Source organism: Rosa rugosa, chromosome 5 (genome assembly GCF_958449725.1).
Source record: "Rosa rugosa chromosome 5, drRosRugo1.1, whole genome shotgun sequence".
Lineage (NCBI taxonomy): Eukaryota > Viridiplantae > Streptophyta > Magnoliopsida > Rosales > Rosaceae > Rosa > Rosa rugosa.
Window position 1 is genome coordinate 3936410 of NC_084824.1, and position 17820 is coordinate 3954229.

General features: G+C 40.0%; 2 protein-coding genes across 2 annotated transcripts; both read left to right on the plus strand.

The window, feature by feature from the left end:
* Nucleotides 1-2434: 2434 nt before the first annotated feature.
* Nucleotides 2435-4741, plus strand: LOC133710011 (homeobox-leucine zipper protein HOX3). Its single transcript, XM_062135981.1, has 4 exons — nt 2435-2687; nt 2919-3100; nt 3237-3316; nt 4085-4741. The coding sequence occupies exons 1-4, from the start codon at nt 2621-2623 to the stop codon at nt 4380-4382; spliced, it is 627 nt and encodes a 208-aa protein (XP_061991965.1). The 5' UTR covers nt 2435-2620; the 3' UTR covers nt 4383-4741.
* An 8843-nt stretch (nt 4742-13584) lies between these two features.
* On the plus strand, nt 13585-17375 carry LOC133713196 (auxin efflux carrier component 4-like). Its single transcript, XM_062139317.1, has 5 exons — nt 13585-15159; nt 15253-15666; nt 16338-16495; nt 16614-16690; nt 16773-17375. The coding sequence occupies exons 1-5, from the start codon at nt 13902-13904 to the stop codon at nt 16837-16839; spliced, it is 1974 nt and encodes a 657-aa protein (XP_061995301.1). The 5' UTR covers nt 13585-13901; the 3' UTR covers nt 16840-17375.
* Nucleotides 17376-17820: the final 445 nt, after the last annotated feature.

Below are 17820 nucleotides of genomic sequence, written 5' to 3' on the forward strand. Positions count from 1 at the left end.
AAAATGCAGATTCTTGTCTCTTTCAGTAAACAAATTCCTTTGGTAACTCGATGGTGAGTTTGAAACCACAGCAGAGATGCTAAAGCCTAAAGCACTATCAGTTCTTATAATCTGGACAAGAAAAACTTAAAAGTTAGAACCCTAATGTTGAGTGCAGAACAAAAGTGCTGGGTGGGTAGGGTTGAGGTGTTATCCACTGGGATGACAGAACACGGTATGTTTGGTGGTATACCCAATCAGCAATTCACGGCAAGAGACAACCAGACAATCCGGTCCCCCACCTGGTTCCCTACCAAAGTACCAATCATTCATGGGTGGGATCCACAGCCACCATCTTGTTCCAAGGACATGTCTTGGATGCAATGATCGAACCAGGGTATCATTTCATTGCCCCATTCCCACGCTTTTCAGTTTTTCCCTAATGATGCAGTAGACTTCCTCTTCCTTCTGAAAATGTCAGGGTTTAATTTTCTACTATATTGTTCAACATCGGTCTGTATTTCCAGCTGTTGGATTCGGTTATATATAGTACAACTTTGATCGACGGCTGATTTTGCTGTTGTAATCGCGTTAAATAATGAAAGATGGATTATAACAATGTCATATATAACTTGTGTGAGAATTGATGAATAATATGATTAGAGATGACCGGAGACTCGATCTTGAGACAATAAGACTTGGATTGATCATTACTTGGCCGGCCTAGTCACGCCATGCATGCCATCAGGCCCAGGATTGGATACAACTGGGAACGGTAGTACTCTCTCTACACACAGCACACGCTTGCTTTGGTCTTTGCCCTCTACTAGGGGGAAAGGGAAACACTGTACCTGTAGTTTCAAACATAAACTTCATGTGAAGTATGCACAATAAAATTTCTTGCCAGTAATGTGTCTGAAAGGCAACACCTTTGTTCATACCACTGAAGAAGAAGCCAAATTAGCTATAATATGTCACTTTTTGTGAAAATGAGGAACGCTTGGACATGATTTTGTTTGGGCCATTGATTAATTGGTTATAGATTTTCATGGTCAAAGCTAATAATTAATTAGGTGCATATGCTTCCGCTTTTGTGCATATAAATCGGGCATTAATTTGGTTATAATCTTAATCTTGGTAACTAGCCTGATCAGGAAATGCTCTTCTCATCAATGTCCTTTCCCAATTAGAAGATTGTCAAGTCCTTCAATGAAATGAAGGTAGTTGGTACCCATCAAATTTAGTGGAAGATGAACCTGAAACATTAATATTCTACCTCAGTTTTTGGTCACTTTAGTATTTCAAATTGAGCTTGAAGGAGAGTAATAACAACTGCAAGGACTAGTGGACAGAAAGGAGTAATTACGTTTTCAAGCTCTTGCAGTAGTTGAACAAACTTGATCATTTCGGGTTAAACTTGTAATCCTTGAATCAAAGAAGGCATAAATGTTTTCTGTTGCTATGTCAGAAAGAGCAATAGAAAACGTTGTTGTGTATCATAACTTAGTAATTCTATGCATGCCAGAGAGAACAGAAGCGTGCAATGTCTTCCTCATTAAAACTGTTTCGCCCTTTCTTCCATACTACACCAGAAAGTAATTCAAAGTCATTGGTGAAAGTTAATTAATGAAAATTGAAAAGGCGTTGCAGAAAACAAGCACGCTCTTCCTAGCTTCATAAATGGCACTGCTCCAAAGTCCAAATTCCAGACCACTCGGAAAATTATATGTCATTTTCTGCTTTAGCCATTAGTTCAAAGAAGGCGTTGCAACTCCTCTGTACCCGCAAAACAGATCAAACAGCATTGAAATTCTTCCCCATCATAGTAACAACCCCCACTGCGCGCCATTTATGATTCATAAACAAACACCGTAAAGAAAACATCGAACAATAATTCTTCTTTAATTCCCAGTCCATCTCTTGCTGGATCTGTGATCATGATGATGATCACAGATATATGAAACTGACTCAATGGTCCTGATGATGGCATTATGGGACTTCATTTGCTTTTCGGAGGGGGGGGGGGGGGGGGGGTGGATGGGGTGTTTATGAAAATTTTGTGAAAATGTCTACAAGGGTGAGGAAGAAGGTGCCTGCTACAAGCTTAATTGAGCTAAGCGAGTGCAGCAGTGGTTGGCTGGTTCACAGTCCAATCATATCATGAGCTTTGACCTTTTCAACCGACATAAGAGTCGGACCTCTGCTACTATTCTAATCCCTTATACAGTAAACCTTGCCGGTTATTCTCCTACACTGGTTCTTCATCACTTGGACACGTGTCTCCCATCAGAACGGTCAGACCCTTTGACTTGACGACAACAGTCAAAGAATTGAAACCCTATCCTACCCCAACCCCGACTCCTAAACCAAAAATCAATTTATCCATCCTCTCCTCGTCACCTTTTTTCTTTACTTTCCATATATTTCTTATTTCTGTCGCACTATTTATTTGACCTTTTCATGTCTCTCTTAACCTTTTCTTCTTTGCCCTCTTCTATTTAATTCATCCCCAGTTCCCCACTATAAAGTTGGGGTTTTTCATCTCTGTCTCATTCTGTTTTTGCTTTCCCTTTTCCTCTCTCCTTTCTTCCTTCTGCTTCTCATCACCTTCTAGCTAGCTAGCTTGATCAAGCGGGTATCTATGGCGAGCTTGGAGTTGACTATGTCTGTTCCTGGCTTCTCTTCCTACCCATCTCTTCCTTCCTCTGGTAATTAACTAATTAGCTACCGATTCTTCTTCTTCTTTCCTCATAATCACCGATCTTCTTCTTAATTTTCTTGACTCTGTCAGCGTATGCCTTGCATGTGTTTCCTTTTTAGTTTTTCCTTAGTATTTCCCCCTATCTGTCTTTGTGGAAATTGTATATTCCTAAACCCTAAACCTTGTCGTGTGAGAGGTTTTGGCGTCTGAAATTATTGAATATGGGTTTCCGGTGCAGTGAGGAACTTGGACATAAACCAAGTACCATTGGCACAAAGACCAGATCAAGAAGAAATACTGGAGGACGAAGAAGATAGCAGCAACGGGTCGGGCGGCCCGCCCCGGAAGAAGCTCCGTCTCACCAAGGAACAGTCCCGTCTTCTCGAAGAGAGCTTCAGACAACACCACACCTTAAACCCCGTAACAAACCCCCCCCCTCTCTCTCTCTCACCTGTAGCTTTCATGTCTCTTTTTTTTTTGTGATTAATTGTAATACCTGCAGATGTTGTTGTTGTTCGATATTAATGAATTGTAAACCCTTTAAATAAATTTGCAGAGGCAGAAAGAGGCTTTGGCTTTGCAGTTGAAGCTGAGGCCACGCCAAGTTGAGGTGTGGTTTCAAAATCGTAGGGCCAGGTACTCGCACACTGTTACCTATTTGCCTCTACGTTTCTAGGTCATGGACCTAGAGTTTTCTCTGCCCCCTTTCCATTTATTATTATCATCAACATGTTGGTGGTTGGGATATGATTTATTTGTGCTCTACTACTATTTAACGTCATTTCCCTTTCACAAAGACGCACAACTTTATCACTTAGTTTTTGAACCAAACGATCTTGACGTTCATAGCTCGCTGACGCTGGCTAGTTTATGTACTGCACGTAAGAATCTTTTGCGATTTTTATTTAGACCAAGAACGCCTTTGGTTTGTGTAATTTTTCTTTTTAAAGCTAAAGATGTCAGAATATTCTACTTCTTTTTCTTATTTTCTTTTCAAGAAATTGATTGATCTGACTTTTATTTTAGAACAATGCATTGTAATTAAGTTGATGTAATCGAACAATGACAATAAGTATAAGGCAGTTACATAGGTGGTCAATTTATGAAGAAGTGATGAATATTGATCAACTCATGTCATGCATAGAGAAGTAGCTACTTGCTGCATTTACTAATAGCCATAGGTTGATGTTGTTTCAGCCTCGTGTGCCCGTCAGTTTCGTCACTCTAATAAGTGCTCCTTTGACTCAATTCTCATTATTCTAATTTGGAATAGCCCCAGCTACCCATGCATTTATGAATATCCATGATGCATGTCCTCCATTAACTTGGTTTTAAATTTTTTTTCTGAGAAACGGTTACTGAATTAGGGTATTACTTAGTTGTAAAGTGAGCAAATATTTGCAGGAGCAAGCTGAAGCAAACAGAGATGGAATGCGAGTATTTGAAGAGATGGTTCGGATCACTGACTGAACAGAATAGGAGGCTGCAGAGGGAGGTCGAAGAGCTGAGGGCCATGAAAGTTGGTCCACCAACTGTGATTTCCCCCCATACGTGCGAGCCTCTTCCGGCATCCACCCTCACTATGTGCCCTCGTTGCGAGCGAGTCACCACCACGTCCACAACCACCGGCCCTACAAAGACAAAAATCTCGGCCGCTGCCAACACCGCCTTGTCCTCTAAAGTGGCGACGCCCGCCCTCTAATCCCGGGAGACTTGATTTGTAATGACCAGCTTGATCATCATTGAAAGAAAATTAATCATAGTCAAAATTAGAGAGAGAGAATGTATGTTCATATTAATTAGTTAATTACTTCTTGTTAGTTTATAATACAACATGTTTCATTGGGACACAGGAAGCAACTCTGCACGGTTGTTTCAAAAGTCTACACAAATGTTTCGATGTTGGTTTGGTTAATTTTAAGTTGTAGCAGCATGTTTGCCACTTTGGCTAGCTAGCTATGATTTCAAACCTCGGAAAAAGAACCAGGTTTTGAAATATCACTTTGCGTAGCTATGATTTCATTGTTAGTGATTCGCATGGATATATAGTCTGTTCTTTTCTTTACGGTGTTCCTACATTTTTCTGTTTAATTATCATATCCAAATGAGGCCATGAACAAGTAGGGATGGGCGTCCTTCATTTACCAGACCAAAAAATCAAAGGCACTCATAATTCAATATGATTTGGTCGAGTATTAGCATTGGGTTGTGAGCTTTGAATCTTATAGGGCCCTTGATAGGAATAATTAGATGGATCCTATATGAAATATATATGGCCCTGGAAGCCTAAAACAATATTGCTTTGTTTAACTTTGAATTTGGCTATGGTCATTATCTGCTTCTATTCATTTTCATAATTTGGCGAGAGTTTCAAAGTTTAGAACAAGGGAATGAAATTCACATGCTATTTTGCAATCCTTACTCTTTTCCTAGCCCTCTCATGAAATGTAGTCAGTATAGAAATTACAACTAAACTATTACAGAAAGAAAGAAAATCATTAAACGGAGAGGATAGATTTCACTCTCCTTACAATTAATAAAACGATACAATGTGAGCCAAATGACTTTTCCGCTCTTGGCCGTCCCATCTTCAACTAAAGTTTGGGTTCTTTGTTTTCCTGTAAATGTATGGGCACTTAATTTTGATTGCTTCGTACGTCTTCATTTCTTCTGAATGAAGAAGTAGCTTAGCCCAATTCAGGGTAAGTTGCATCAATCTTGGGCAACTAAAACATAGAAGGCACTTTTGGGCTTTAAGTCGTGTAACATCCGATGGGCCAATTAACCCAAAAATAATCTCATCTGTTCTTCCCCACCGATCCCATCGTAGAAGGCACATCACTCCTGCAACTCTGCCAGTTGCGGAAATTGCCCAAAAGGACAAAAATGGAGGTGAAATTATGGTAAGAGAAGTCTCTCATACATGGCAGCAGAAACAAGCTAGAGCTAACATGTATGTATAATGAAGGACGAGACAAGCCTCTGTGGAACTTGATGATCAAACCCTTGATTGGGGGGCAAACACGTAATTCAGTGTTGTTGCGACTCGATCATTCCTTCCCTTTCAGACAAAGCCGAGGAAACACTATTCGATCCTGTCTCAATAAGGACCATGCCTTACAACTAATGCAATCCATGTAGGACATACATATACATACTCATTTTACGTTTTTTTTTTTTTTTCCTTGAGGTGAATCGATCATGTTAATATATTATATGCCTAATTATTTATGGCTTGATTGTGAATAAGCTAGGTAGTTGTATGCAATACCCAGCTGAAGATGAGGATGTAACTATCTACAGAATTTGGGAAACTAACTAACAATTCCGATCCGGTGCGGTGACCCCAAAGAACATTCATAAAATGGCAATATGGGGGTTATAGAGTACCATCCGGTCCTTCAAAAATATGACCAACTAGGGCATACTTAATTGGAGGCGATATTTGATTGCCTTATAAGTCATTTCAGCCCATCAACACAGATCGATCACTTTGAATTAATATGAACTCGGTCCCTCCCAACCGAACATTTTGAATAAATGATCACCTATATATGTACGTACGGTGCCATTGCTAAACCATGCATGATATACTGATATATACACATCTGTCATGAAAACACATTATCAGAAATTCAGTCAGAAACTTAAATCCCAACCCAGAATATGCCAAAACATATACTCAACATGTCCCCAACCCCCCCACTTAATGTGTCCCCCATAATTTAGACTTTCCTTGATGAAAACTAGGAACAATTCCAAACAAGATGTGTTTGTTTCTTCTTAGCTGTTTATCTGGGAAGAATTACAGTACGTAAGAGAAGGAAAATTAAACTATTTATGTAAATATTAAATGCATTCGGAATTAAAAATAGCCATTTGATCCAGATCGATCGAGAGTTTGGAAATGGCAGAGAGGAATGAGAGATCGAGTTCGTAAAGACACCAACTCAGAAAGAATGTTCTTTCACATGGGTGGCTTTGGATTCAATAAACAAATTTAAACCTAACAAAACAACCCCACAAGCACGACATCTATTGGAATTACCAAATTTCTTAATTGGGTGTTTGTTCATTAGGTTAATTTAATTAATCTCATTCTTATATTAATCCAGCAACCCTATCTTCATCACCATCAGAGCCAAAGATTTGAGTCAACCTTGTAGTGAAGCAGTCATGTGTCCAGCGGAAAGCGATTGTTTAACCGTCCTCATTACGATGCATGTGAACGTGCACGGGGTTCATTTGGATTGTTAAGTACTTGATCATCCACTAATCTCAGCCAAAGAAATAGGTTTATCCACTAATATAATCGATAATATGGTCATCCGAGTAAGGTGGCTAGGTTTTTGAGAAACGAAATGCAAGTTCGTTTGGCATGAGATCGTTTTCTTTGTCTATTTTTATGTTTTAGTCAATCTCTTGTGGTCAGAAAAGATACAGGAATGTGGGATTATAAGCTCAATAATGGCAGCAATTGCATGGAAACCCTAAAATTTGGGCCAATCTATGTTGACCTTTGGTAGGAATTGAAAAATGGAATACAGAAACATAAGGCCCAATGAGAGAAAGAGGAATAACTTAATGGGCAGGCTGCCAGAATTACACACTTTCTGTTTTTGTTTTTGGAGCTAGCTAATTAAATTCGTAGTAGTAACTAAATCCCGAAGTGCTGTAGTTTTTCCATTTGGATCAGCTGGGAGGGGGTGTTTCTACAGATTTTCTGTTGTAGTTGTTCTATTTTTCTACAATTCATAAAAAAACTGTGTTGTAATTTTATTATGGGAAAAATTTTATAGCGTTAACGTTCGTGATGTATTAATGTTTCTCGTTACATGACATCATTTTAATTAGCAATTGTTATCTTGATAAGGCTCTAATTAAAAGTGAATGTGACACCATTCACCTATATATTCAAACTTTTATGTTTCTTAATCTCTATTGGTAAATCATGATCATTAGATTGTGTTACAATGACAAACTACTAGAATTTCTAACGGATTTTTTTTTTCATAGTCGAAAAGTAAGAAAATTCATTAAAAAAAAATTTCATATGTCGGTGTTATGTAAGTTTAGGCATAATCTAAAAAATCATGCTCTACGAATAATAAACTCATTGCACATATGAATTTCAATATGATAAACATAAAGCATGACTTTCAAAATTGAAAGAACTCAAAAATATAATCTCCTTTTTTTTTATATAATTTTCCAAATTTTTTACTTTGAAAAAAAAAAAAACTTCCAATTAAGATACTAAGCCTTTGCCCCGGAATGAAACTAAGCCTCACTTAAATTTTCCTATCTTAACTAGCTCTGAGAGGAATAGTACCTCAATTTCAATAATGCATAGTTTGCGGTCCATCACATTGTTTGATCGGCGTCATAAGCCATGGCCGTAGACAGATTCTTGATTAAGCAGTTGCAAAGCCCCCTTTTAAGTACTTAGTGGCCTAAGTGGGGTTTTAAAACTGGCATCCTTGCTTTTATCGTAGTTGAGCTTTTCCTACCCATGAAGAAGAACCGAGAAAAAGAGAAAAGTGCGCAAGAAAGTGTATATAAAAGGCAAAAACAAAAGGATGAGAGTGATGCCTAGTGGTATGTGATTATTGTCAAACTAATTGACCTCACATGCATTTGTTTTTATGAAAATGTGTGTGTTTTGAGATGGTCCAGATTTAAAATTAAGTTGCAGTTTAACTAAAGGAAGGGGGCTCCATAAGCATGGGGTGTGGGGAAGGCAACAGGGTGCAGAGGTCCGGCGACATGCTCGCTTCTTTTGACTGACCGAATTAAACGTCTCTCTCTGAGGGCTCGATCAGCTGACTGGCCGGCTATGGAAGCGTACGGACTAACTGTGCAAAAGGAGAGCCGGCCTACCGGCCACTTCGATCGAACCATGCCAGTGCATGCACATATCGATACACATCACAATCGTACTCTCTTAAACCCTAATAATTTATAGTACTAATAGCTAGTTCTTTATGACTTTGCATTAGCTAGCTAGCAGCTTTTCATCAAAAGTTTAACTCGAATAATGCCTGTAGACCACATGCATTCACAAGTTGAAGAAGGCCTCTTGCCAGTTGATTATTTATTTGTCGTACCATGCTCGCCGGATAATGTTGGCATGATGGGGTGAAATGAAGTGCATGCCTGTAATATCTAAGGTATTCAATCATTTTCACAATGTTTTTGCATTATTGGTGTTTGTAATCTTTTAAGGGTAAAAATGGCCCGCGAGCACTGTTTACATCTACAAAATGTTACTAATTAATTCATTTAATTTTTGTTACAATCAGAAAATAAACAATTGACGATGAAGGGAAAATATATGAGGAATGTTTTATGACATTTTAATCTATTCGAGAACATTTGATAAACTTAGAATGATAAAGAGAATGCAACTGAATATTTCGTAGAACATCTGCCCGTCCTCGTATTATCTAGCTAATGATGCATGCCTTAGTCCCCTTCGCTATTGCTATACCTAATCGATCGTTTACTTTCAAGGAATCACATGCAAATATGGTCCTCTGAATTGAGTTTTCTTTATGATTAAAAAGGAATACAATCCCCTAAACCAAGATCTCTTATGCATGTATCTCTTTACCAACAACACATACCCGTATGGCTTTCATTATTAGTTAAATAATTAAACATTGTTAATTAGTAGGACTGTGCGTGGGAAGCATCATAATTATCAAATATACATACAAATCTTATTCAGATTGACCCCTGCCCAAATGATTGCTTGAGTCATGTTCCCCTGGTCAGCTGCTGACCAGGGATTTCATGGTCAATCACCGTCCGATTGAAATCGGACGGTTGACAGCTTTCATCTTTTAAAAAGTTAGAGAGTTGTCAACCGTCCGATTGAAATCGGACGGTGATTGACCATAAAATCTCTGGTCAGCTGCTGACCAGGGGAACATCTCTGATGATTGCTTAGAAACAAGACCTTTTATCACTTTCCCATGGAAATCTTTTATAGTTTTTTTTTCCTAATTAATCAAGTTTCTGTTAAACTGTATGATTGATCAGGATCGGTAAATGCCGAAAAGTAGAAAGAAAATTATCAAAGAGAGCTTGATTGAGATAATTAATCTGCTAATGATTGATTAGGAGGATGATCCATAAAATTATGATCCAGATTAAAGCGAATAATAGAAGGTGGGAGTTCATGAGTGATGAACATCAGTCGCATTCGCATACCTAAAATATCCAGAGTCTCGTACGTTGGCACCTTTTGGCTGTTCATGATTAATTTGCATTACCCACCATATATAAAATTCCTCCACAATAAGATTTTCTCTCTTTCTTTTTTGTTAAAAAACAAAAATGTTTGGGACATTGATCTACTTCATTCACAATTTCACATGTAAAATATGGTTATGGATCAAACTAATTAAGGAGAAGGGTGCATGACTCAGTTGGCTTGAGACCTACTCCTGAGTCAGAAGTCACGAGTCACGGCTGGCGGAAGGGATCGAGATGGTTCAAACATTTGCTTCCAAATCAAGGTTTGAAATTTCAATATATTTCAGTAAATATTAATATTAAAAAACTAATTTCAAATATATTTTGTATATCGCTCACATATTAATATTGTTAAATTACAGAAATTTCGATAGTTTTCAAGTAACTTAAATGATTACTAATTAGGGGAAATGATCATTTACCCAATTTCAGCTTAAAAATTGTCTACTTGCTCCACTAACAGTTTTTTAACCCCGTTTATCCAAAACACTCTAAGGGATTATTTCTCTAATACCCAATTAATTCTTTTTTATTATTTTTTATTTATTTTTGGGACTTTTTCGCCCTCTCCTTCTTTCTCACTTAGAGAGAGAAGTCATCCTCCACCTTGCCGGACTCCGGTGACCAGTGGCCGGCCGCTAACTCCGATGACCGGAATCCGGCGACTAGTGACCGGATTCCGGCGTCTGAATTTATTGCCCCCTAATAATACCCAGTAACCATATTATTGCACCCCAGTAATCATATTATTGTCCCTCAATACTCATATTATTGCCTCCCAATAATCATATTATTGCCTCTCAAAATCATATTATTGTCGTCCAGTGAATTGTATAAACTCCCAAAACCAAAATGAATACACTACAGGCACAATTGATCAATTTATAATCATATTATTGCCTCTCAATAATTATATTATTGCCTCCTAATAATCATATTATTGCCCCAATAATCATATTATTACCCTCCAATAATCATATTATTGCCTTCAAGTAACCAAAATGAATACACTACAGACGCAATTGATCAATTTATATGTTCAATTGTACACGTTCACTTTTTTTTCTTTTTTTTCCTTCCCCATTCTCGGAGCTCATAGTATACCAAAAAAAAAAAACAATCACAGTATACCAAAAAAAAAAAATTCTTTGGGTACCCACCGAAGTGTGAGGCCAATGCAGGAGTGGTCGGGGCGTGGTTGTGTAAGGGGAGCGGATTCGATTCGGGTTGCGATCGGAGTCGGATCGGCGTTGGGGCTGAGTTCTGGCAATGGGCCTTGGATCGTTGGATCTGTGGTTTGGGTGACGGCGACGCCGGAGGCGGATCGATCGAGGTGTTGGCCCGAAGCAGAAGGTGGGGCGTCGAAGCAGCCATGGCAGAGAGAGTCTGGTTTGAGAGAGAGAGAGAGAGAGTCTGGTTTGGGTGACAGCAGCGCTCGGAGGTTCAATTCGAATCCAGATGCAGTGCTCCGATCTTGGGGCTGGCTTGGGGGACCCATGACGGTTGAGATCGTTTCTGATGGGGCTGTTGACTTGATGGAGGTGTTGGCCCGATGCCGGAGCAGCCATGGCAGAGAAAGAGAGAGAGAGTCTGAGAGGAGATAATTAATTAATAGGGGCAAAAATATCTGTAGATATTAGATTGAGTAAATGGGGTTAAAAAACTCTTAGTGGAGTAAGTGGGAAATTTTTAACCTGAAATTAGGTAAGTGATCACGGCCCCTACTAATTACTCCCAACTAAATTTTTGTGGAGGGACAGCATATAAGAGGAGGTGTTTGAGAATTTAACAAATTGATTTGGCGAAAAATATATGAAATAAGAACAAATAGAGTGATGACGACGTCAACATTAGACTAATTATATAGATGCATGCATGGTCAAAAAAGAAAAAGGTGATGAACAATGGTTCAGTTGAATGAAACGGGATCAATTCCAAATTTTAGTGCATGTTTGATATATTTTGACTCTCTTAGATTCTGCCATCTTTAACCGAAGTATGACAGCTTAGGATTGAGCTTGAAACATTGAAATTGACTTCGTCTATCGATCACCAATTGCATGGACTTGCTTATAATGCTACGCAAAAACATAAATCATTGGTGAAAAGTAGGTAGATACCTACTATATTTTGGGTGAGTTTTATTCCACACTCTTAACCTCCCAATTTTAATACGTACTAAAAATTACAATAAAGTTTACTTTTTAACAACGGTGGATCAAAACTCCTCCTAATTAAAGCTGGAGTCAAGAATGTACATGCTCAAACCATTTTTTCAACCGCACCAACATGCATGTAGGAACGTAAAAGTTACTAGAATTTATAATAAGAAACGTACATGTATGTTACGATTAATATATATATAATGAAATATGAAATGAAAATTGAGTAAACATAAATCAGTAGGTCTGATAGAGTATGCCAAGGGAGGTAGTTCTGATTCCGAAGTCTTAATTTTTAGGGAGTAGATTATGGGTCAAATCAAATTTCAATGTTTTGTAATTTTCAAAAGCTCGATCTATAGTAAACCCCACACTAAAAGGAAGAACAACTTGTTGATGGTCATCCCCCAGAAACCAGTAAGGGGTCCTCAATAAGTTGGGGGAGCAACTTTTCGGAGTTTTAGAGCTTTCTACTTTGACAGAAGAGAGAACATTAGTTTCGAAAGATAGAAACCAGAACGGAGAACATGATCGAGATAGAAGAGAATCCACGTCATTGAAAACCTATACCACAACAAAGCGGCCACGTTTACCAACCCATGTTAGGTTAAGATAATCATATCAGGCGGTCAATTTCCTAACCCGCCTTCACACTACTCTCTGGTCCCCAACAGAGGCCTAGTCCCTCTATAGTCAATGCCAAGGGAAAATTTCACTTCCTTTTATCCCACGTAGCTAGTGGACGTATTAGATCATGAGTTGTGTGGTTTAGTCGTTTAGAGACGGTCCAAGCAGTGATACAGTGAGATGGAACTCAATTGATCGTTCGGTTTTTCACTGTACGTAATTAAACACACAATAACGAGTTCTCTATATCGAGATATATTAATTAATCATAATTTTATTTTTATTTTTATTTTTGCCAATTAAGAAGTGGCCGTGTTGACATATGGTACATTTTTTTTCGTTCTTTTGCGATTCCAAAAAAGAGAGAGGCAATAATAGAACTACAGTCTCTTACACAACCGCCGCCCATAGATTGAAAACTCCAAAGATTTTCGATCATGTAGGTTCTTCACTTTGACCAAATTTACTCATTTTCACTCGAGTTGTCTCTAACTTTAGTATTCTTCATGTTTTTTTCAATTTGTCTTCACCATATAACACACAATTTTCAATTTATGAAGAAGAAGAACAAGAACAAGAAGACTCGAGTATAATATAGCCAACAGAAAAACCAGATATCTAATCAACCTAGCATGATCAAAAACTGATTAAAAAGTACAGCAACTTAATAGCTCAAAAGTATTATATGACCACTTTAGCCTTGCCTCACAATATAGAAATGTACAACATATATTAATATTTTCAATCATCACGACCAAAAGGAAATTAGAATATATTTTTTTTTTATTAATTAATTAATTCTCAGGTTCTCAGGCTTCTGTTTCCTCCTCTATATATATATTCTCTCCAAAGTAACTTGCACCTTTGTAAAATCGCCATCTCCATTTCTCTCTCTCTCTCTCTCACATCACCCGTATCACAGCCAGCAGAGACGCTCAGAAACAGAGCAGCTAGCTAGCAACTCTAGCAGAGAGTACACGCACATCTTCTCTCCCAGTTCGTTATCTAACGGTTTTTCCCTCCTCTACCACTTTTGCCCTTCCCCTCTCCTCAAATTCTCACCCTAATGCCATCCCCACTCCGCCACCAGATCTGAAACAACCCGATCGAGAATATATCGACACGGCCACCCTTGATATCTCTAGTTAATTCCCATACGTGACTATTTAAAAATGATTTCCTGGAACGACCTCTACAAGGTCTTGACGGCGGTGGTGCCTCTCTACGTGGCCATGATCTTAGCCTACGGCTCCGTCCGGTGGTGGAAGATCTTCTCCCCGGACCAATGCTCCGGCATCAACCGCTTCGTCGCAATCTTCGCAGTTCCTCTTCTCTCCTTCCACTTCATCTCCACCAACGACCCTTACACCATGAACTTCCGCTTCATCGCCGCCGACACTCTCCAGAAGATCATCATGCTCTTCGCCCTGGCCCTCTGGACCAACTTCACCCGAAACGGAAGCCTCGAGTGGATGATCACGATTTTCTCGCTCTCCACGCTTCCCAATACTCTGGTCATGGGAATCCCCCTGCTGATCGCCATGTACGGCCACCGAATCCCCGAGTCCGGCAGCCTGATGGTCCAGGTCGTCGTGCTCCAGTGCATCATTTGGTACACTCTGTTACTCTTCCTCTTCGAGTACCGCGGCGCCAAGCTGCTGATAATGGAGCAGTTCCCGGAGACCGCCGCCTCCATCGTCTCCTTCAAGGTCGACTCCGACGTCATGTCCCTCGACGGCCGCGACTTCCTCGAAACCGACGCCGAGATCGGCGAAGACGGAAAGCTCCACGTCAAGGTGAGGAAGTCCAACGCGTCCAGACGGTCGCTCTCGGCAATGACTCCTCGGCCGTCCAACCTCACCGGAGCCGAGATTTACAGCCTCAGCTCTTCCCGGAATCCCACTCCCCGAGGCTCCAATTTCAACCCCTCCGATTTTTACTCCGTGATGGGAGTCCAGGGCTTCAATACCCGCCACTCCAATTTCGGACCCGCCGACTTGTACTCGGTTCAGTCCTCCCGAGGTCCGACTCCCAGACCCTCCAATTTCGAAGAGAATTCTGCTCCAATATTGGCGCAGACGGTTACTTCTCCCCGGTTCGGGTTTTACCCGGCCCAGACTGTCCCCTCGTCGTACCCGGCTCCGAATCCGGAATTCTCCGCCCCCGTCACTAAAAATAACCAACAGCAACCCCAACCGCCGCCGCAGCAGCAGCAGGTTAACTCCAACAGTGGCAAAGCGAATCACGACGCGAAAGAGCTCCACATGTTTGTTTGGAGCTCCAGCAATTCCCCTGTTTCCGAAGGCGGAGGGCTCCACGTTTTCGGCGGACCTGACTTCGCCGCGTCGGAGCAATCGGGGCGGTCCGATCAGGGCGCCAAGGAGATCAGGATGTTGGTTGCTGACCACCCCCAGAATGGAGAAACCAAAGGTAATTAACTGTAGCATTTAATTTAATCATGTGCAATTAGTATATATCGATCCCCATCATTAATTCGTTTTAATAAATAAAATAAATGTGCAGTGGCGGTTGCGGAGAGTGACGGCGATCACTACCACCACGGCGGAGAAGCCTTCACGTTCACCGGAAAGGCTGATCAGGGAGAGGAGGAGAGAGAAAAGGAGGGGCCAACCGGACTTAACAAGCAGGGGTCAAGCTCCACTGCCGAGCTACACGGCGGGAAAGGTGGAGGAGGAGTGGGGGTTGATCACGAGTCAAGCGGCGGAAAACAAATGCCTCCGGCGAGCGTTATGACGCGTCTGATCTTGATCATGGTTTGGCGGAAGCTTATCCGCAATCCCAACACGTACTCTAGCCTCATCGGTCTCATCTGGTCGCTCATCGCTTTCCGGTGGGACGTTGCTATGCCAAAAATAATAGAGAAGTCGATCTCCATACTGTCCGATGCTGGGCTAGGAATGGCTATGTTCAGTTTAGGTAAGTTGCATTTCCGGAGTAACAAATTTTTTTTTTTTTTTTTTTGAAAAGGGAGTAACAAATTTTTATAGGCTGTTAGATTTGTTCGGTAATCACACAATAAATAATTCTAATTCTTCATTATATTTTCATAGTTTTAATATTTATGAGAGTTTTCGTTCTAGTGGCGGCGCTGGAGCATAAGCGTGGCACAGTGTGAGAGGTCGGCACTGATTGCCTATTCTGTCAACGAAACTAGCTGCTGTAGTATCACAACCATCCACTGGTGGCCTTTCTTTTTTTTCTTTTCTTTTTTTTGGTGGTCACAAGAAATTGGATAAAGCTAGGAGTATACAGTAGTTTCTTTCTTGGACTATAAATGAGTTGATGGTATTTGAGTATTGACCACCCGACATGTAGGTCCGGCCGCTGGCCAGGGTCGGTGGGTATTGGTTGTGATAGATGCCAATGCGGACTAAATTAGTGAAAGTAGTTGAAATCTACACACAGAGAAATCAAACAAACAAGCGCTCTTTTTCTTTTTCTTTTTTTGTCGTTGAAATTAGACCGGAATCAATTTTTGAAATTAATCCAAGTTTCGATGTTTCGATACTACAGAGTACTGTAGAATACAAAGAAATTAGAGGTTACGTACATAGTGATCTGAACTAGTGTGTGAATGAATTTGACAGGTCTTTTTATGGCACTTCAACCTAAGATAATAGCATGTGGAAACTCGGTGGCCGGGTTTGCAATGGCCGTGAGATTCCTCACTGGCCCGGCTGTGATGGCTGCAGCCTCCATTGCTGTTGGGCTACGTGGCACCCTCCTCCACTTAGCTATTGTCCAGGTAACTACTTTCTTTATTTCTTATCAGAATCTTCCTCCTCATCTACCTTCATTGTTGTTGGACTACCTGTCGTTCAGTTATTATCTAATATAACACGGAAACTATGTCAAAAACTCAGGCTGCGCTTCCACAAGGAATTGTTCCCTTTGTCTTTGCCAAGGAGTACAATGTTCATCCATCCATTCTTAGCACTGCGTAAGTCGAATCTCAAACTCAAATCCCACAATTTGAATTTTGCTTGGCACATTAGCTAATTACTGAATCGATTTCCTCGCAGGGTTATATTCGGGATGTTGATAGCATTACCGATTACGCTGGTTTACTATATCGTTCTCGGACTGTAAGATGTTGTTGTCAAAGTTTCTGAAGCAGAGAATAGCTAGACAGACAGAAAGGAATGTGAATTTGCATGCATGAATGAAGGTCGGCCAGTTCGGTTGCGTCGCTCTCGTGGAGGTTAAATGCATGAGGATTTTCCGGCAGAGAGAAGATTTCCAAGTTTTTTGGGAGCTTAGATTTTGACTTGGAGGAAATGACAGCCTTGTTATCAGGATGATGCTTCCCATTACAGGCCAAAGTTTGTCTCTAATTTTCCCCAGTTTGATGAAAGGGGGGCAACGTAAGCCCGAGCGTGTTAGCTAAGCCTGAGAGAGGAATACAAGTAAGATCCACATATATAATTAGTGATAATATTCTAATTGTCTTCGTTTCGTCAGGCCTCTAGTTTAAAAAAAGAAGTGACGAAATCAGTTCATGAATATATGGAAGAAAAAAGAAAAGAAGAACAGGAAATAGATGGTGCTGCATGCATTTGAATCATGATTGTATATTTTGTTACTTAAAAGTTCCTAGTGTATTATTGTAGCTTTGTTGGTTCTTAGTGTTGGGTTTTGAATATCTTTTCTCAAAATATTGATTGCCCGTGGAATGTGGATCCTGCGCCAATTATTTGCGCTTGTCTTTTTCCTTGGATTTGTAATACTTCTACACAATTTTGATCATGATCTTAACTCAAAAAGGGGGATTTTTGTCAATCAATTTGTTAATACTAATTGCGAAGAGTCAAAGACAACGATACGCATTTTTTCAGCAAGACAGAGACCTGATTGGTGTCTCAATTTCACCCATTAGTAAAAGCAACACTACCAAGCAGGAAAAGGGTTATATGTAGTAGTAGCCTAGTGGGAGATACTTCATCTTCTTCTTGCTAAATCTGTTGCATTTTATATATTAAGATTTTAGAGCCGTTATCTTATTATGTAGGTCACACCACATACAGTAATTAATCTAATAATTTTTATATTCAAAATTTCAATACTAACCTT

Bases quoted from the DNA above. Each gene is read 5' to 3' on its own strand.
- LOC133710011 (XM_062135981.1), top strand. From the start codon at position 2,621: ATGGCGAGCTTGGAGTTGACTATGTCTGTTCCTGGCTTCTCTTCCTAC. The intron at 2,688-2,918 runs GTAATTAACTAA...TTTCCGGTGCAG, and splicing joins CCCATCTCTTCCTTCCTCTG to TGAGGAACTTGGACATAAAC. The intron at 3,317-4,084 runs GTACTCGCACAC...AAATATTTGCAG, and splicing joins TTTCAAAATCGTAGGGCCAG to GAGCAAGCTGAAGCAAACAG.
- LOC133713196 (XM_062139317.1), top strand. From the start codon at position 13,902: ATGATTTCCTGGAACGACCTCTACAAGGTCTTGACGGCGGTGGTGCCT. The intron at 15,667-16,337 runs GTAAGTTGCATT...TGAATTTGACAG, and splicing joins AATGGCTATGTTCAGTTTAG to GTCTTTTTATGGCACTTCAA. The intron at 16,496-16,613 runs GTAACTACTTTC...TCAAAAACTCAG, and splicing joins TCCACTTAGCTATTGTCCAG to GCTGCGCTTCCACAAGGAAT.